Below are 21,909 nucleotides of genomic sequence, written 5' to 3'. Positions count from 1 at the left end.
ATGCCTACTATGTACCAAGCAGTGTACTAAACATAAATTATTTCAGAATGCAGAAGTCAAGACTGTTTGAGCCTGAGAATCTCTTGTGCCCTTCTTTCCCAGACAGACTGAGGACTGTGGTGAAGGGAGAAAAGCCAGTTTATTATCGTAGCTACAACAGATAATCTGGTCGTAGTGGGCTAGTCATCTTGCTTTTCGTCCCCTTCTTTCCTTCCTTCCCTCAAATCCCTTATTGTTCACACTGAGCAGAGCCAAGACTTGAACTCAAGTTATCTGAGTACAAATTCAGTGTTACTTCTATCGCATTGCATTGCTTTCTCTTCCCCTCTCTATTCTTCCTGTGACTTGTATTCTCTTCTTCTCATTGTTCCTTCTCTTTTTTTGTGGCTCCTATCAGTTCCATCTTTAAGTGTTTCCATTTAGTTAATGGCTGGGTAACGGCATCAGATCTGATTTTATAATTTATTTTAATTAATTGGTGATGCTGCAGTTTACATAGTATTTCTTTTTGTTTTTCTGTATTTCGTTAACATTCTGGTTTTAACTTTTGGAGATCTGCAATTCTGTTTCTCCTTTCTGTGTATTTAATTCTGAACTCATGATTATCAGTTTATCTGAAGGCTACTTACATTTACTAATATGCTAATTACTTTTGACCTCAACTAAAAATTTTGGCAAAAATTGGTACTAAAATCTTAGAATGATAAGTTTTTAAGACTAAGAAAAGTGATGAAATTATGACAATGACCTATAGCTAACATCACTTGAGTATTTTTTTCTAGCATTTTAAAGACTGTAGAATGCAAATGAGACCTCAAAGAGTTAAAAAAAAATTCAGAAACAGATTTTAACAAAAAATCTTATAACTTGAATTATGAGGCTAAAAAGAATAGTTCCATTTATAAGTATAGCATTTAGTGCTTTATCATGTGCCTATCACACATGAAAAAATGTGTTAATTTTACTTGGTAGGTTATTTATGTTCATATAAAAGGAATGTTAATGGAGCTAGTTTTGATCCAACAAAGTTTGTATAATTTTGATCCACCAATATGTTTTGTACAAATAATTTTTGGAATGATAACCAGGGTGGCAGAGATTTTAGTTCCTTTTTTTCCTCAATCAGAAAAGAACATATAACATTTTATGTAGTTGATAGTATATAATAGCTAATTTTCAGAGTTCTGTGAATTTTTGATTTTATTGTCCTGATTTTAAGTAATAATTACTATAAATGAATCTATACTTCATCCTGATAATTATGAAATTATATTTCTAATTTCCTTTTTTTTTTTCAGTAAAATTATTTGAAGTTATTGAAACAGAGAAGACACTGTATTTAGTAATGGAATATGCCAGTGGGGGTAAGTATGGCTACCTAAGGGGGTAAAAATAACTAAAATTTGAAAAAAAAATTTTAAGGTGTGGAGTAACATCTGAGGATTACATTATATGTATATTTTAAATATTGTTACTGAGTCTATTTTATTTTTTGCCTTTCAAAAACCTAAAAATAACATCATGTAAATATAATGTTTACTTGTTTCTAACTGAGGTATTACATGCTCCTTACATTTAGCTTTTAAACTGGTTTCTCTTAGAGCCAGTCAAATACATATTTGTAGCAGTGTTTAAAGCTACTTTGTTTTAGAAACTCATAACCCACTTACTCTGAGTTTCTAAAACTTATTTTTCACAATTTGAAGCTCTGGGCCATAAAGGGACAAAAACAGCACACCTAAACTGTGCTTAATAAAGTTAACTATAGAAAAGCATATACTATCTCGGAGGAGGAGGGGGAGGAAATTTACATGATAATTTTGTTGTATATTTGAAAGGAATAGCAAGTGATATATAGTGGATTTGCAATTTCATGTGCAATCATCTTTTTTATTGTACTGTGTTATAGAAATGCTCGTTTTATTCCATAAATTAAAAATAAAATAAATTTTTTTAAAAAGAAAGAAAAGCATATGCTAGACCAATACTTGATTTGCGGATTAAACTACATTAGAATCTCAGTTTACATACATTTTTGAAATAATCCATAAAATCTAAGTTTGAGTCTGATACATTTCTAAATAGGAAGATAACAATGAATCTGAAAACGTTGGTAATTTAAGTATCAATGAAAGAAATATATACATGTATATATATGCATATATAGTGTGTGTAATTATATATATGTATTATATACATATCTGTGTAATTTCAAGAATAAAAAGGTTTGAGTTTAGGATAGTTTGTTATTGAACACAGTGCTGATTTTGAAAGAAGTTTCTATTGGTGACAGTGACCTGAGCCATTATTTCCAAAGACATGCAGTTATTTACCATGCTGTAAATACCATTCATTTTCCCTTTCCTCCTCTACTTTTTTTTTAGGTCACATGCCCTTATGTGTTAAAAATCATAGATTTGGTAGCATAAAATCGTTGACATGTAAATTCCTTTTTTTCAGAAATAGGAAACTTCCCAGCAGGGTTTGAAGTTATTTAAAAAAAAGAGAGAGAGAGAGAGAGAGATTGCTATTTATTGGGGGCTTTGGAAAAGGATTTTAGAGGCATATTTTAGGTATTGCTTATTCAGTGTCACCAGACCCTTTGTATTTGTGGGAAGCGAATTTCAGAATACAGTAAGAACAGGGGATTGGTTTGCTGATTTAAGTTAGGAATGTAACTGTAGGCTGTTGCCTTGAGAAACAAATCAGTCGATTTAGAGTAGTTATAGTTAAAAATAATAAGAGAGAAGGAAGAAAATGGAAGTGTAGGCAGAGTCATCTAAATTATAGGGATCCCTAACTTAGGAATGCCCAATGTGTGTTTGATTTCTGTATATTCATGCTGCTTAACCACCTCCAAATAACTGTTCCAGTCAAGCACAAATTATACAACTCCTTACCTCTTCCAACTATAGCAATTTAGGATTTACTTCTCTTTTTTTTTTGGTACTACCCTACCCTCTCTATAACCTACACAATGCCCTATATCATCCTAGCATCTTTAGCCTATGGTTGGTCTAGGGCAAGGGCAGATGTAGCAATAGTAATAGTATTATACCTTTTCCCTGACTCAGGTTCCAACAGTCTTTTGCAGACAACTAATATGGAGCCTCTTCTGTCCCTGTGTCATCCTTTTTCTCTCAGTTCCATTCAGTCTATTCCTATCTACAGGCTGCTTCTTTCCTGCCTACAGCATACTTATGTCTCCCACCATACTCAAAATGCCCTTACGCAATCCTTCCCTCCCCTCTAGCTATCTCACATATCTCCTCCCTTTTGTGGCCAAATTCTCTTAAAAGGCCATGTGCAATAGGTACCTCTACTTCTTTTCTGTCACACTCTTAACTCTATAAAGTCTGGCTTCTGACCTCATCTTTCAACTAAAACTGCTCTCTGCAAAGTTCCTATAGTTCTCTTAATTGCCGGATCAAATGGCCTTTTCTCAGTCCTCATCTTTGACTTCTCTGCACGTACTGACACTGTTGATCATTGTCTTTTCCTTGATACTCTCTTCTCTCTAGGTTTTTGCACAATGCTGTCTCCTGGTTCTCCCCCTACCTATGTGACTGCTCCTTCTCACTGTCCTTTTGTGGATCTTCATTTAAGTCATGTGGGCATTCCAGGGCTCTAAATTGGGCCCTTTCTTCTCTCCCTCTATACACTCTCACTTTGTGGTGTCATCAGCCTCCAAGAATTCATCTCTATGCTTGTCATTCTTTGCTTATCATTTAGTTGTCATTCTTTAATCTGCATATCCAATCTTAACCTCTGTGTTGACTTCTAGTCTCACATCTCCAACTACCTTTTGGACATCTTGAACTGGATTTCCCACAGACATCTTAAACTCAACATGTCTAAAACTGAATTTGCAATTTTCCTCTTCCTCCTTGAAACTACCTCCTCTTTCTGACTTCCCTATTACTGTTGAAGATACCACCATCCCCTCCTAGTCATCCAAGCTTGCAAACTAGGTGTCATCTTCAACTCCTTACACTTTCTCATCCCCCATATCAAATCTGTTGCCAACACTTGTCAATTTTACCTCCGTAACATTTCTTGTAAATGCCCCCTTATCTTCTCTGATGTTGCCACCACTCTAGTGCAGGCCCTCATCTCCTCCTACCTGGATTATTACAATAGCCTGTTGGTTGGTCTACCTTCCACAAGTCTGTCTCCACTCTGGTTCATCCTCCAGTCAAAGTGATCTTATTAGGACACAGGGCTGACCATGTCACCTATCTACTTAATAAACTGCAGTCACTCCCTATTGCCTACAGGATAGGATATAAAATCCTCTGCTTAGTGTTTAGAGCCCTTTATAATGTGTCTCCACCACCACCATCACCACTTTTCCAGTCTCGTACCCTTACACTTTCCCCACCCTCCCTCTCCTGCCCTGTCATGTACTCTACTGACACTGGTCTCCTTGTTTTTCACACAAGGGACTGTGTCTTTTGACTCGTGGCATTTTCGCTGCCTGTCCCCTATGTCTAGAATGCTCTCCTCCTCTCTTATCTCCTGGTTTTGCTGGCTTTCCATTAGGTCCTAGCTAAAATTCTACCTTCTGCTGGAAGTCTTTCCTTCCTCCCACCGTTAATTTAACAGAGGGAAGCTTTCTTGCTATTTATTATCTCCATTTTATCTTGTACATAGTTGTTTATATGTTGTTTGCCCCATTAAACTGAGCTCCTTGGGAATAGGAACTGTATTTTGCCCTCCTTTGTATTCCCACAACTTAGCACAGTGTCTGTGCTATTATTGTTATTGTTGCATTGTTCTTATTGTCATTCATTCATTCAGTTGTGTCAGACTCTTCATGACTCTGTGGACCATATTATACCAGTATTGTCCATGGGGTTTTCTTGGTAAAGATACTGGAGTAGTTTGCCATTTCCTTCTCCAGTGATCTGGTGCATAGTAGATCCTTAATAAATGTTCATCAACTGACTCCTAGATATTCTTCTTCTGTTTTTGTTGTACTGTTCTTCCATGGTTCTCCTACCTGTCTGACTATTGCCTCTTAATTTCTTTTGTTGGACCATTATCCATGTCTTTGGGCTCTTGCCTGGGCCCTTGTTCTTTCTCCCTCTTCATTGACTTTCTCTTGGTGATCTCATCAACTCCCATTAGTTTGAATGATCATCTTTATGTAGATGATTCCCAGATCTGCATATCTAGCCTTCTCTTGTACTCTGGTCCCATATCAGTTACTTCCTCCTGGTCATATCCATCTAGATGTTCTATACACTTCAATGTATCCCAAATGGAACTCAATATATATTCTCCTATACCCAACCTTCCTCTTACCTTCCTTATTTCTGTCAAGGTAACTATGATCCTCCTGTCAACCAGGTTCCCAATCAAGGAATCATTATCAACATTTTCCCTTTCTCGTCACCTCCCCTAAACTGAGTCTTGGCAATTCTAACTTGTATTCATCCCCGTCTCCTTTTCTAGGCCTTTCACCTTAGCTTAGGCCCTCCTGACTTTTCATGTGGACTATTGCAAAAGTCTCCTATTGTTCTCACTGCTTCCCTGATCTTCTTTCTCCAGCATGTCCTCTATGCACAGCTGCCAAAACAGTCATCCCTGTTGCCTGTGGGATAAAAATCTTTATCCTGTTGGAAGCCTTTCCCAGTTTTCTTCCTTGCTTTCCAAGTTGTTGAGTTCTTTCTCCAAAAATTGTCTTTTGTTTACTTATCTCTGCCTGTTGTCTCTCCTTCTCAGTATTATGTAAACTTCTTGAGCGTAAGTGTAGTGAAATTTTTTAGGAACTCCTCAAAAAAGAGATATATTGTCCCACACAGTGTTTTGCCAGCATCTCATCTTTCCATGCAGTTCCATTTTGAGTCCTTAACTAGCCAGGCTCACCACTGCCACCTGGTGGTTATACAGAGGTGGTTTAGTTTCTTGTCTTGGTAGTAGCTGCAGCACCTAGCACAGTAGCTTACATGTAGTGGGCACCTGCTAAAAGCTTATTGAATTGAAATGAATTTGGTCTAAGCTCCCTACCTTGTTTCCCTGCCCTCCTGGATGTCTTACCCTTGCTTTAACTTCTATGATGAAGGTCCGAGTAATACTATCAACTTTTCTATAGCTTAGGGTATTAGTGAAAAGAGTAGGAAAAAATGAGTCAGGTGTAAGATTTTTAAAAACATTTATTGCTAACTTTTGTTTATATATTACCTACATTTCTTCCTGTGTTCCTCCCCCTAGGGGCTATAGGTAAGGAACATTGCATATGACATCAGATTTTTTTGATGTGTTAATTGGTTTTGCAGAGATAAATAATTTAATAGCTTTCTATTCTTCTATTCTCACAGTTACTAATAGTAAAAAAAAAAACCCTTTGAACTCAGTGTTTTGAGGGTTTCTTGCTTTAGGGATGTAAAAGTAGAAAAGAAGCAGTAAGACTAGGTGAACTAGAAATAACAAATCAAGCAGTGGACCCTGTCCTTGTGTCTCCTTTCATATTACCTGCCCGCTTTTCCCAAACTTTAGGCCCTGGCTTCAGGGCCAGCAATAGTGGCCATAAGGTAGGCTACTGCTCTTATGTTAAGAGTTTATAAATTAAAATTGAATGTATTTTCCTATAAAAATGTATCCAGATGGATAATCCTTTGTAATGCTATTTTTATAGCACTAAATTCCCAATATATTATACATTAAATAGGCTTATAATGACCACTTATAACAATATTTCTGGTCTGAGTTGTAGAAAACCTACACATACAAAGTTTTAGAGCAGTCTACTCAAAAATTTGGAACTGTCTAGAATTTTACTTAAACTTTTTAACTAATCACAAGTAGAACTGAGTGATCTGTGGTATCTCTTAGCTGATCAACTAATTGCTTTCCATTCAGGTACTGATTAGACTAAGTGACTTTTGAGGTCCCTTCAAAATCTAAGATTCTGTGTTTCTGGCTCAAGAGTGATTTTACATGGGATCTATAAAACATCAGTGCTGCAAGAGACTTCAGAGGTCATTTAGTCTAAATACTGTATTTTATAGGTGAGGGAAAATTACACTTGAATCAACAGAAAATCAAATCCAAAACTTCTAATTGCTAACCTATCTTTACGTTGTCCATTATCAAGTCTTCTGAAGAAAATAATTTTGTACAATGTTAATGTAGCTTATTGTGTTTAATTGTGCCTTTTTTAGATATACAGAATTGAATGTTTTAGTAGATTTGTTCTTTTAAAAGTTTATTTTATTCTGGAAATAGTTAGTGTAGGTTATTGCCACTGTTTTGCCTTAAACTTACATGATAATATTGGGAGATTGATATTTATTAATACAGTTTTGCAAATTATCACAGAACCTGGTTCTAAAACGTGTTAATAGATTTAACAAAAAGCTTAAGGGCTACATAATTTATTCAGCTGGTTCTTTCTGCCTTCTGAATATCTTCTATGACGATCTGTCTGTGAGAGAAACCCAAATATAATTTATATACATAGTTACTTTTCCTTTACTAAATGGGGGTGGAGGGAGGTAAGGCGAGCATGGCTAGCAGGTCAGAATGGCCTTGACAAAGTGAAAATTTTATATTTCATAACCATTTGCAAGTTGTGTTGATTATGAAAATGTAAAGCATTTTGACTTTCAACCAAGTAGGTCAACTTTCTGTCTTTCATAGTGGAGGAGCGTAGTAGCATGGGTAACATAAAGCATAGGATAATCATTATCTTCTCTCATTCATGTTTTGGGTCTGAGTGCTATAGGGTAGGAGACAATTTTAAGAATCCCTGAGGTGAACACTCTGCAGACACTCTGCAACTGATCCATTTTGCTTCTACAAATAGTCCCATTCCTACCATTTGGTTTCTTTTAGCTGAAATGCTTTGCTAGTTCTGCTTAAGGCTGTGACAGTGGTTTGAAAGCCGTTCTCACGTTCTTCTTATCTTCAGATGGTATTGAATTAGTTCCGAAAAATGTGGTACAACATTCTTCTCCTTTGAAAGTTTTTTAGACATCTGAGGCTTTCATTTGACCAAAAAAAACCAAAAGCAGAAATACAACACAGGCAACAAGGAATGAGGCAAGTTTATCTTTGCTGGGTATAGGTCAGTAGAATTCTGGCTCAGCGGTGGTGCTGTGGTACTTCATGGCTTTGGGAAAGCAGGGCATCCAGTGGAATGGTCTGTGCATCATTGTCAGTAAGTCCAAGTGATCCTAGGGAGACTAGGCTATAGAACTACTCTGGGAGAGTTCTCTGCCAAACTGGCCTTGTAGACTCATTGAAATTCCCTGAATTGGCCCTATTACTGTCTGTGTTTTTGAGGTCCTTCAGACTGAGAATTACCCTTAACCATATATATACTAAACCAAATCTCCAGGAATTTTCCCAGCCTGGATGTACAACCAAGGGCAGACTGAAATTGTCTTTGGATTTGAGGAAAAGAGAGCCAAATGATTCAAAACTTAGCTCAAGTGTGCCTACTACATAGGGCCACTCCTAATTCCCAATCTGCTGGATCCTTCCCACCCAAAATTCCCTTGTATTTGTTTTATATATATATAAATATGTGTACATATTTTCCATCCAATAGGATGTAAGCTCCTTAAAGGCAGGGGCTGTTTTATTTTTGCCTTTTTATTCCCAGTGTCAGCTCAGTGCCTGGTACATGATAGGCACTTAATAAATGCTTATTGAATGACTGATTGAATATATAGCATATTCACCCCCCCCCCATCATGCTCTTAAGATATTTTCATATGTCAGGCTTTATCTCACATAAAACCTTGGCTTATTACAATTGTTTTATTTTTAATATTAAAAAAAAACTTGCTTCCTTAGAATTTCTCAGAAACCACTCTCTTTAAATTAGACTGGAAATAAGGAACTATTCAGAGTTTGTTTTTTTAATTATAGTCATATGTAGTGTGTAATAATATTTCATGGGGATATATAATATCCATTACCTGTTTAGCATATATAAAATAATATTTCATTGTAGTAGACATTAGTGTGTTAATACTGATTGGCTATAATTATACTTTCACTTGGTAATTAGCTTTCTTACTATGTTGATGACTGGCATAAATAGTGAAACCAAGGTGGGACAGCATTTTGTAAAAGAGTTAAGTGGTAGAATAGGCTAGAAGAATTAGATGGCTTCTATTGCTTTCAGATTCAATTCAATAAATATTTATTGAGTACTTTATGTTTATCACTATGCTTGGCCCTGAACAAATGGGAAAAAATAATAGCTAGCATTTATCTAGCATTCTAAGGTTTGAAAAACGCTTTACAAATATGAACTCATTTTATCCTCACAACCCTGAGAGATAGGTGCTATTATTATCCCCATCTTTACAGATGAGGAAACTGAGGCACAGAGTGGGTTAAGTGACTTGCCCAGGGTCCCACAAATAGTAAATCTCTCTCTGAAGCTGGATTTGAACTCAGGTCTTATTCACTCCAACTACAGCACTCTCCACTGCACCACCGGCTGCCTCCATGTACCAGGTACAGAAGCATGATGCTATCTGAAGCTTTAAGGAGTTTGCTGAACAGTGGAGGAGACAGTGGTACAGACAGCAGGTCCTATAGATGTGCACAGAGGGTGAGACACTTGGGTGGACTGGAATAGTGAGGGAGACATTATGGAGAAGATGAGGTTTTAGTGAGTGACTAAAGATTAAAATATTCAGGAGAACGTCATGACGAGGTGACTTGTGTTGTTGTTAAGGTGTTGTAAATCTTGGGGATCTTCAAGTAGCCCAAAAATGCATTCCAAAGCCAAATCTGAGTTATATTTCTGGTTTTTATTTTGATGACCTAATAATAGAGAATTGACTTGACTGTATTTCTAAGAAAATGACACCAGAAAGCAAGGTTTTCTAGTTGTACATTATGTATTTACATTTTTATAAGTTTTATTAAAGTTTGATATCTGGTTATGATCATATTTAAACATACAAGCAAGCTTTTTCACCCGAGTCTAATAGTTTATTAATGATCAGTTATTAATAATTAACAAAATTTGTTAGCCACATGGCCTCTTTAAAAACAACCTGAAATTGCATATATCCTTAAATTGAAAAATAATACTTATTTCACTGTCTGCTTTACCTTTATGACTTAGGTGAAGTGTTTGATTACTTAGTTGCCCATGGAAGAATGAAGGAGAAAGAGGCCCGTGCAAAATTTAGACAGGTATGGAAAGTATTTTCCTGATATTTTCAGTGGCACAGATAATGGACAATGTCATAAGGTTGGAAAACAGAATTCAAAAGTGATATTTTCAAAAGTAAAATTCAGGTTTTTTTTATATTGTAGTATGCTTTGTTATTATTGTTGTTGTTGTTTTTGTTGTTGTTTTGAAAGAAATACTACCTTAAAGAAAAAAAATCCTGAATATAAAATTTAAGTAATTATAGGTAGTTATTTTTAGGCCCTTATAAATGAATAGTCAAGCAGCCAAATTTTTATAACTGACTTACCACATTAACACTTTGTATATCTTGGAATAGAGATTTCATTTCTTACAATGATATTCCTATCAAATTTTGTTTTGTATTATGCTGCATATATATACATATATGTATCATAATGAGTCTATGTAATAATAACTTTGAAACTTAAATATAATCTCTTAGGCCTCATGAATGAATGAATGAGAAAGCATTTATTAAGTGCATATTGTGTGCCAACAGTATTGATATCAATATTCACTAATTTTATCTGGAAATTTTACTGACATAAATTAGAGGAGACCAAAAGAGCCCAGAAAGTGCTTTAACAAACATCTGACTTAATGTTTGAGTGTGGCTGCCAAAGGCAGAATATAAATTCATTTGTAAAATCTTCTGAAGAAATATTATGAAAAATTATGATCAATACCATCTCATTAAGCAGAGAGAAGCAGTAGAGGGTAAAATTAGTTTAAAGAAAGTTGGTAAAGATAGCCAGCTAAGCAAAGCCCTCCATAGGATATTCAGGAATGAAAATGGAAGGATGATTACAAACAGAAGAAAAAAAAGGAAAAGATTTACAAAAACTGTTTTCTCCACCAAAGGTGGTAAAACCACCACAATTGGACTTTAACATCAGGGTCCAAATGTACTTGCAGAGGAGCTAGAAATGGCACTAAAAAATAATAAAACCAGAAAAAGTAGGTTTGGAACAAGGCTGTATAGATGAGATGTGTGCTGGAGGCAATATACTTATACGTTGAGGGATCAATTTACAAGATAGCTAAAGGAAGGGAACATGCCAGAATGGAAAAAAAAAAATTACCAAACCTTGTTAGTAATTCAAAAAGGTGACTGAAAGAACATCAGTAACTCCTGACCTACCTTCCTACTCTCCTGTCCAGATAAAATCTTTTTTTTTTTAAGGCAATTGGGGTTAAGTGACTTGCCCAGGGTCACACAGCTAGTGTCAAGTGTTTGGTCTGAGGCTGGATTTGAACTCAGGTCCTCATGACTTCAGGGCCGGTGCTCTATCCACTGCGCCACCTAGCTGCCCCCCAGATAAAATCTTTATGAGAGTCCTATATGCACAAATCAGGGGAAATCTACATGAGGGTAGTAGTGGGAAGCAAGCAGGTTTTTGTAGGTGTTATTTTTAAATGGCCCTACATAATTATCATTTCACAATTAGCTTGAAAGATTTAGAGACCAGAAGATCTATTTTGCTTATTATTTGTTGATTATGAAAAAGCATTCAACTGACTAGAACAAAATATACCCTCAAAGACGTTTTTACAACAAGATGTTTCCGATCTATACAACATTATCATTCAAGATTGCTTGGAAGATGTCACAACACAAATAACACTGTTCAATAATGCTCTGGTAATAAACATCAGGTGAGCATAAACGATAATTATTCCCTGAATGTATTCTCTACTATGATGTAGGAAATCCAACACAGAGTCTGGGTTGAAGAATTCCCTGTGAATGGTGAGTTTCTCCAGATTCTCTTGTTCACAGATGAAGTTGTTCTGATTGCATCAAACCCTCAAATACTTAAAAACCTCCCAGATGTGATCTGTAACCACTCAGCAGTTTAGCCCTATCCTATCCATCCACACGGGAAACACCAAATGCTTGAAGAATGTCTGTTGTCTAGATTTCAGCATACATTTGGAAAGATATCCCATGAAGCTTATACAACGCTGGCTCAGAAAAGTTGGGTCCAAAGTTGAACAGGAAGAAAGGCAGCTGGATTGCCAAATCAGAGGCCTGTCTTTTCGATACTAATTTTTTTTTGTTGTTGCTGTTTGGTAATTTGTAACACCACTGCCTTTGAAATCCTGAAAATGAGTATCACATTTAGAGTAATGTAGAGATACATGGTATATGTATGTAGGCAAGCTGCACCTTATAACCACCGAGAAACCATGAAGAACAGGTATAAAGAACGTCCTAAGGGAAATAAATATAATTTGGTCTTATGGAATGACAGGTGTCATGTGAAGTGTGACAAGTAGACAATGTTCCATTTGTGCCCTCAGAATATCTAGAGAAAAGGAGAAAGGTCTTTAGCACATGAGATAGATCCCCTGTGACATGGACCAGAATAGTCATGGCTACAGCAGGCACAAATGAGTTGCAGAACATATTATTGGAGAGAATTCCTAGATCAGTAAGATCACAAATTCATTTGAGTATGTGCTAAGCACTGTTCTGAGTGTTGAGAATACAAATAGCAAATCAGAGTTGCAGTTTTTTGGGAGTTCATATCTAATTGGAGGAGACAGCATAGTTAAAAGTAATAGAATATGCTTGTGGATCCACAAAAAACACATCTAGGAGCTTAATTGTACAGAACTCTGGCATACATAATATATTACTTAGAGTTTTAGATATTGTTGTCCTTCATATTCAAAGATGAATTTGCTGTTTTGGTCAGTATCCATGTTTTGAGTTTTAAAGGGGAAATATATTAATTTTGTTTAGCACTGTTACGTGAGCATGGGATCTTATAAGCAAGGAAGAAATTCACATTCACAATTTTGATCTGGGGCACAGATTCTCACAGAAATCAAATGTGGAGTTTGTGAAATAAGTCCAGCATATTTTGAATTTTCAGTAAACTCAAACTAGATGGCTTTTGAGATTCGTCCCAAATCTGAGAATCTATGACTCTCTGAAGTCTTTTTTTTAAAAGTGAACTTTTTCTTTAGCTAATAAACAGTGCCTCACTTTGTAAGGTCTCTGTTTATGGTTCATCATAAAATAAGTTATCCTAATTACTCATTTAGTTTATTATCAGTCCTCCATAAAACTGGTAAATAGCAAGTTCACTTTATCTAAAATTTATTATAGGATATTTAGGATCTTTCAGAAAATGTTTGCCTTAAGAATTTTCTGATACCTAATATATTACATTTTCTCTGGTGGCTTATTAAAGATTTATCTTTCATTATACTGGAGGCCATTATCTTATATGGCCATAGGTAAGCTATTTTAGCACAGAATGTTTCAGGAGACTATCTGAGATTGTAAGTTTCAGAAGTGTTGTCCATGTACTTCAATGGAGGAAGGTTGTACGCTGGAATTTTTCCACATTGGGAAAATCACAAGTCCAGACTTCTTCCCCCCCAAAAAAGAAAAAAATCCAAAAAGTACCTACCCTTGTGCCCAGAGTAATTTCTGAAAGTATTTACGTCTAAATATCTGACCTTCGTTGATTCCTGTTGTTGTTGATAAAGAAATAAAATTGGCAACTGAGGCATTAAGTTTATCTATGTTTAGATAAAATCTAGTTTCCTCTTAATCATCAGTTGAAATACCATAAAATTTTGTATATTACTTTTATTCCTTTTGGATTACCAGACAATCTACAAGAAAAACCTACTTAAGATTAAACAGATTAGATGTGTTTTGAAAACTTGACATAATTTATTTTCTTAATTTTTTTCTAATCTTATGAGTAAACTGCCTTTGTAAACAACCATACTCTATAGAGCAATTATCGAAGGTGTAATATCTGCATTTTTGGAGCTTATGGTGTTTGGTAAAAGGAGAGTCGGGGCAGAAAAAAGTCACAAATGATTATTAAAATTGAATTGTTTTCCAAAGTAGACAGAGACTTGTTTCACAGGACCTGGAGCTGTAAGAGACTTTCTTTTGAGATCAGATAATTCAGCGCAATCATTTACAGATGAAGAAATTGAAACCCAAAGAGTCTTAGTAGTTTGTCCAAGGTCACACAGGTAGTAAGTAATAAGTAGAGGTGCCAGGATTCAAGCCCAGATCTTCTGACTTGAAATCAAATACTTTTCCTCTCAAGTCAGGTGTAGAATAACACATGAAGTAGGCATTGAAATATTTGTTAAGTTAGTAGATTTGTTATTTAAGTGGCCTTTTGTAGAGGATCATAGGATCAACAAATGAGAACTGGTTGAGATATTAGAGTCCAAGTGGTCTGACACTTATGAGTCATATGGGATGAGAGGGCATGGATGGATTGTCATCTGTATAGTTAGAGTGAATATCTGAAACAGTGAGATCATAGATACATCAAATTACCCAATTGTGGATGTTAATCAATTTAAATCCAAAATAAAGGGGAAAAAGGTTGCAATTTTCTTCAATCTTTGTTCTCTTTTTTTATAATATATGTTATTCTCTGGCATTATGTAAAAATAATACAGTTTTTAAAATTCGGGAAAAAAAACTTTCCACAAAAAAAAAATCTGCGTCATTTAGTAGTATTTCTTGATTACAGCTTCCTTCTTGCTTCTAAATGGTATTTTAAGAAGTTCCATGTCCCTTTATGAAACTTTACTATATTTCATATAGTATCTTAGATCATAAAACCCATTCATATAAAAGAATATATTTTTAAGTTGATCCTCATAATGCATTTATAAATTGAATCATGTTTTCCACATGTAATTCATATTCCTTGTTCCAAATGATCTCTTCCAAACTATTTGTAAAATACTAGAAAGACAGTGTCCTGCCATAGCCACATTCTGCAGTCTTTCTGAGTGGTCCAATTTATGAGGCCTTCTGGTGACTAATCATTTTGATCTCCTCTTCCAGACTCAGAACACTTACTAGGGATATGATTTAATGGAAATAACACTGGATCTGTAGTCAGAAGTCAAATCCTGGCTCTGCTGCTTACTACTTTTGTGTCTTTGATCAAAGTACTTTATCTCTGTAAGCCTGGTTCCTCATCTATAAATTGAAGGACTAAATGATCTCTAAGGTACCTTCTGACTCCCAATTTTATAATACTGTAAAATTCCAATCCAATCCCAAATTCATTAAATGGTCATCCTAAATGGTAAACCTCATTGCAATGTTCCAGATGACTTTGTCAGAGGCTGCAAGGACAAAGCAGGAATGTCCTTGTTTTTAAGGACAGTAGCAGTACAATCTACTCTCAAGCTCCATAGTTTCCTTATTGCCTAGAGTTCTGCAATATGGCAGCCCAACTAGAATTTGCTATTATAACTAAATGGTGGAATAATAGAGATTGTTACAACCACTCAGAGGCAGTTATAAAATTTCTTTTAGAAACCTCATATGTCAGGATTGTCTTGATAGTTTAACAGGCATATCATTGTGAACCATAATACATGGCATCTAGTAGGACCTGTCCAGGATTCTCTGTATTGATCTATCTGGTGGCATGGTAGTACACTCAATGACCCTGCTCAAAAAATGTTGTGACTCCAATAACTGTGGCAGTTATTTTAATGGAAGAGATAACTGAGAGCCATATGTGAAATCCATGACTCTTAGTTATTTACAGAAGCAGTTACCCAGTATAACCCTATACTGTTGGTGTTGGATTATCAAATTTGGTTATATCATTATAATTATGAAACTTGTTAAAGATCTTGCTCAAATTAACAAAATAGTGTTTAGAATGGGCTTTTGTCAGCTCAGATGCCACTTTATGTAGGAGTCCTTTCTTAGTCCTCCCAGATGGTAGTGTCTTTCTTCTGTGAACTCTATATATCTTGTATGTACCCATTTACATCCATGTTGTCCTCCCCAGTAGAATGTAAGCTTCTTGAGGGCAGGTACTGTTTTTACTTTTTCTTTGCATCCTTAGTACTTAGTTTCCATTGCACAAAGTAAAGACTTAATAAATGCTTGTTGATTAGTTGATTGGCACTATTTCAATAAAGTGAGTGGTTACTTTAGTAGTTGTTACGCATGTACAATGAAAATTATATTTAAAATCAGCTTCTAGCCATTGTTAAGAATGACACAGACTAATAAGTGCATTTATTTCTAAATTTCTTCATCCTATCCATCTTTCAATTTGGTATCTAGAACTTTTTCCTTAAATTTGCCATATAAGCTTGACATGCTTGCATGAACTAGTAGTGCCTCCAGTGTCCACACCTTAGAAATAATCTTTGTTTACAAGTAGCATTTTAAAAATACACTTATAATACTCAAAAATCAGATGCAGTTATGCTTTTTTGTTAAGTTTGTACCTTATACTGCAATTAGAGTAATTGTATGAAACATTTATCAATACCAACAAATGCTGTTCTTACACCGTAATGTAAATAGACATTTCTAGTTGCATAATATAACTTGTTTAAGTTACATTGTACATTTAAACAACAATAAAAAAAGCCAATCCTATTAAATTTGTCGTAGTGGTAGTCATTAATATGAAATTCAATCTGTGTACGTTAGCTCCATTACATTGCACAAGGCAGCATCCATCATATTAGCTTTAGAAGGAACCATCAAAGACCAGTTCCTTCGTTTGACAAGTGAGTAAACTGAGTCATTGAATGATTAAATAATGAATGATTAAGTTAAATAAGTTATTCAACTAAGTAAATATCTGAGTCATAATTTGAACCCAGGTCTTCTGTAAGTCCTGTGCTCTTTCCACTATCTCCACACTGCTTAATTCCTGTTCATTCCTATCTGTGTTTATATTTTACATAATAAAAATAGTAGAATGTGTTATACTATATTCTTATTTATAATTGTAATGAGTTCCTGCTCAGCATTTGCTCTTAATAAATGCAAAATGCCTTGCAGCTGTTATCTAAAATAAAAATTAAAACCTGTATTACTAGTTTTTTATTACTGTTTTTTACAAGAATGGAGCAAGAATAGTAGTTAAATACTTTGCCAAGTAAATTAATGGCAAATATAAGATTAAATTTCATTTCTCCTTTCTATACAATTAGGCTAAGCCACTGTGTTGACAGTTTAAAAACAGCCTTAGTGTTTCTCCTTTACAATTTCTTATGTGTATTAACAAATGAGCTTTAAATGGCCCTAAACCACCTCACTGATAAATCATTTTAATAAGGCTAATTTATCTTTAATAAACTCTTTCTTAAATATATTTTATAATTTTGGAATAAAGTTTTGTTTTTTTAATCTGAGCTTACTGTATTAAAATGAATGGAAATGTACTAAAGGTTATTGCACTGCTGGAATGTGTAAAGATTAATCATCTGAATAATGACAACATAGATAATATAATTTTGAAAATATGAAAAAAGGAATAAGCTAGCCCACATAAAAGTACTTAAATTGCATTTAAAAATTAAGAAATATTTATTAATACTTTGAGAGAGAGAATTTTGAATATCTGCTTGACATCTTTAAAGAAGATATTTCTACTCACCAAAACTTTAAGCATTTCTCATTTGTTAAAGGAAAATCATAGTGAAAAACTAATGTAACTTTGGAATTTGAATAGTTGATAGTTGAGATATATCTAAAATGTGGGAAAGGGAGGAATTGAGGAAAAATGTTTCTGTATAATGTTTTTGAATTTTTTATTAAACTGTTTTCCAGATTGTGTCTGCAGTACAGTATTGTCATCAAAAGTGTATTGTACACCGTGATCTCAAGGTAAGTAGTTGGTTTTCTGACTTTACAAACTGCAACTGATATCAGAAAAAAAAATTATTATTCATTATGACTAAGAATCCAGAAGCTCAATAAAATAGAAAAGTTTCTTACAAAATATTTTGTGAACTCTTGGATAAATAATTATGCTGTCATTTTAATTCAAATATCAGAATGAGCTGCTTCAGGCAGTAGTGGGTTTTCAAATGTAAGCTCTATCCATGGTTTCCACAGTGGGGATTCTATACTCCCAGTGAGCCAAAACACAGCCCCAAGGGGTACCCCTTAGCATCCCATGTTCAATACAGTAGCTGATCATGGGGATAGTCTCCGACATAACCATACATAACCTTTGCTTATTGTTGCTCAACTTTCTCCTCTTGCTCAGTCTTGCACCTGACCTTAAAGAAGTATTTTAACATGTATAACCTATATCAAATTGCTTGCTTTCTCAAGGAGGGATGGGGAAAGGAAGGAGAGAGAATTTGGAGCTCAAAATTTTTAAAAATGAGTGTAAATTTTTTGCATGTTTTTAAAAAAAGTATTTTAAAGTAACTTTTTATACACATTTCTCTAGAACAGAGGTTCCAAACATGGTATCCTTGAACTTCTTTTCTTTAAACAATTCTTTGATAATTGTATTTCAGTATACTTGTTTTATTTTGTAATCCTGTATTGTATTTTATTTTATGCATCAAAAAGGATTTTTCTGACAGCGGGACCATAAGCTTGACCAGAATGTCAGTAGGGTCCATGACACAGAGAAGGTTAAGAATCCCTGATCTGGAGCTTATAGTTTATAAAGCACTTTACTCACATTAATTCTCTAGGTAGATGGTGTAAGTTGGCTTAGTTGCATTTTATTAGACAAGTAAACTGAGGCTCAGAGAAATGGTCACACAACTAGTAACTGTCAGAACCAGAACTCAAACTTAGGTCTTCTGAGTCTTAATATTCTGGGACTTTTATTAAAAATGTAATGTACTATTCCTAAGCAACATGCATTTGTTTTTAGTGATAGATACTACATACTTCAAGTGACCTTAGAGATCATAAGATTTCGAGCTGGAAAAGACCTTAGAGATATCACATGCTTTTATCCCCTTACTACAAATGACCAATCAGAAGTTCAGAATTGGAAGGGACCTCAGTGACCATTTAGTCCAAACTGTTTACCAAACTGGGCATCTAAGTGGTGCAGTGGATAGTGAATGGGTCTGAAGTCAGGAAGACTTATCTTCCTGAGTTCAAATCTGGCCTCAGACGCTTACTAACTATGTGAGCCTGGGCAAGCCACTTCACCCTATCTGCCTCGGTTCCTCAGCTGTAAAATGAGCTGGAGAAGGAAATGGCAAACCACTCCAGGGTCTTTGGCAAGAAAATTCCAAATGGGTTCACCAAAAGTTGGACCTGAGTGAACAGCAACAGAATATGCAAACGGAATCCCCAGCATAACATACCAAAAGATCCTGCAGCCTGTACTTGACCTTCATTGGTCATCAATGGTTCGTTTTCTTATTGCACCCTTTTTATTTCTATTTTTGTCTGTTGTATGATGTGTGTAATTATTAGTAAAGAAACACATGTAAATGATTTATAAATAAATAAATATATTTATTATAAATGGTCAAAATTTATACTAATGGGGTACATGATCAAAAAAGTTAATTGTATGTTTGGAAATGATCCGGTGTATTAGTTGACGGTAAGATCAGTAAGAGCCAATAGCATAATATGGTAGTCAAAAAAAGGCTAATGTGATTTTGGGCTGCAATAAGAACTATAGCCTCCAGAAATAAAGAGGTGATAATCTGCTTTTATTCTGTGCTGGTTAGACCACATTTAGAATATTGTGTTCAGTTTTGGGTGCTAGAGTTTAAGTAGGACACCAGTGAGCCAGAGACTAGGGCAATCCAAGATGGTGAACGGCCTTAGGTGCATGTCCTATGAAGACTCATCTCAACAGGAATAAGATATGTTTGTGATGGACTATCACATGAAGGAGAAACTTAAACTTGTTCTATTTGGTACCAGAAGAGAGAACTAAGAGCAATGAGTGGTAGGGGTTTTTTTGGGGGGAGGGGTGGTGATTGGGGTTAAAGTACCTTGCCCAGGGTCACACAGCTAGTAACTGTCTGAGGCCAGATTTGAACTCGGGTCCTCCCGACTCCAGGGCTGGTGCTCTATCCACTGCACCACCTAGCTGTCCCTATGAGTGGTAGTTTCAATGAGAATTTGAGCTTCATGTATGAAAAAACTCCCTAATGATTAGAGCTGTTCATTTTCTGGGGCAGCCTTTTTTCTTGCCATTGGGCCAAAATATGTCCCTGTTTCTTGCCCAAAGCTACAGAGCTACTGGTTCTATTGATAAGTGATTAAAGGTAATTACATAAAATAAGATTTCCTCTCTAATTGTCAAGGGTACATAATTAGAATTGTAGAATCATCATTCTAGCACTAGAGCGAGTGAAGTACTGAAGTTTAAAGAGTCTTAAGGTTGACTCTAAGTGATGACACTAGCAATGTGACCCATCTCTGAACCTCCCTTTCTCATCAGCAAAAGTGGGAAGATAATGTGTTGTAATCCCAACTTCACAGGCTTGTTACAGAGAAAATACTTTGTAAACTATAAAAAATAGATGTGAGCTATTAGCTAATCTAATGCTTTCATTTATAAGAATTCAAAGCTGATAACTACAAGAGTAAGACGATTTGCCCAAGATCACACGCTAGTAATGAATAGCAGAGTTGGAACTGGAACTCATGTCTGCTCACTCTAGTTTCTCCATTTTACCATGCCACACAAATTGTCTTATGTTGAATCTGTTTTCAGTGGCATTGAGTGATTATATTAATTACGTGGGATAGCTTTTTAATTCTGAATTCTCATTACATTTAAATACTTGTTCTGAAAGGATATTTTAAGTAAGGGAAACCAGTGGATCATAATTATGTTTAAAAAAATGCTTTAGATACATTTTTTTTTCTCCAGTTCTTAATTGTAATTCCTTAATTGGTGTGGTAACAAGTAACCAATATGTGGTTCTTTATTGGCATCTCAGTAATATTCATTTTTAATTCCTTGGAGACTATAATGGTTCATGGCATAACCAAACAGCAACAAATGGTAGAATATTGGTATTAAAAAGATAGACCTTCATTTCCAGGAAATGTTTGGTTATCTTAAATTTCATGAGAAAAAGCCAGCCTTTTCTCCTGTTTCAATTGAAGGCTCTCAGTCTGCCCATTTTCACTATTCAAGATGTAGATAGATTTAATGCTAGACAAGTTCTATAAGCTATCTATCTCACTATGTATCATAGTAGGACTTGGATTTATCTCTGCAGATGGTTAGATCACAGAGTGGCACAAAGATGATTTGGTCATATGACAAGAATGAAGTTTAACTAATGAACAACCTGTGTGCCACACTGGTATCCTCACAGGGACAGGAGAAAATGAAGGACTCCAGCACATTGCATGGACCCCCTCCATGAACTTAGGAGAAGACATGAATAAGAATCACATAGAATGGACATGGATATACTGTGGTGGGCGCTGTTGGAAGGAATGTCCATATTGATAAGATCATAAATCCATTTGAGTATTTAAGCCGAATTTATTTTCTCAGAAATGCACGTTTTCTTACAAATATTAAAATGGATTTTAGTTCACTATCACACAGCATCACAAATGTAATACCTCACCCCTTTTAAAAAAAAAACCTTTTAATATTTTTGGAATCTGAATCACATTTATTTTCCTTTGGGAGAGCTTTGGAAATAAGGTGCTATTTATAATTTAGCTAGTTAGCCAATTCTTGATGTGACAGTTACTTATGATAAGAGCTTCCCAATCATGTCTAGTAAGGTAATTAACATCATCCTTTTTTTTTAATATAGGAAGGAAAGGTTTATTACTAGAGGCTAATGTGTAATTCTTGTTACTTTACTTTTGTTGAATACTGTATTTTTGATGAATGAATACTACCCAAACTAGTTGACTTATAGTTAGATTTTTCTGCTTTTTTATTAGAGCTGTGCACTTCATTCCTTCATTTTGTTTGTCTGCTTAGTTGTTTTGGAGAAACAGC

General features: G+C 35.1%; 1 protein-coding gene across 3 annotated transcripts in view; it reads left to right on the top strand.

Annotated features, from left to right (window-relative positions):
* Positions 1-21,909, top strand: part of LOC114049731 (serine/threonine-protein kinase MARK1) — a 146,674-nt gene that overhangs the window by 79,108 nt on the left and 45,657 nt on the right. For all 3 annotated transcript variants that reach the window (XM_027871116.1, XM_027871115.1, XM_027871117.1), the window contains exons 5-7: positions 1,299-1,364; positions 10,097-10,167; positions 17,763-17,819. In XM_027871116.1, the coding sequence (XP_027726917.1) occupies positions 1,299-1,364; positions 10,097-10,167; positions 17,763-17,819 (194 nt within the window). The remainder of the gene's footprint in view (positions 1-1,298; positions 1,365-10,096; positions 10,168-17,762; positions 17,820-21,909) is intronic.

This window comes from Vombatus ursinus, unplaced genomic scaffold (assembly GCF_900497805.2).
Source record: "Vombatus ursinus unplaced genomic scaffold, bare-nosed wombat genome assembly UNPS02014798.1, whole genome shotgun sequence".
NCBI classification, from domain to species: domain Eukaryota; kingdom Metazoa; phylum Chordata; class Mammalia; order Diprotodontia; family Vombatidae; genus Vombatus; species Vombatus ursinus.
The sequence above is the reverse complement of the archived record's forward strand: the minus strand, read 5'-3'. Positions and strand labels throughout refer to the sequence as shown.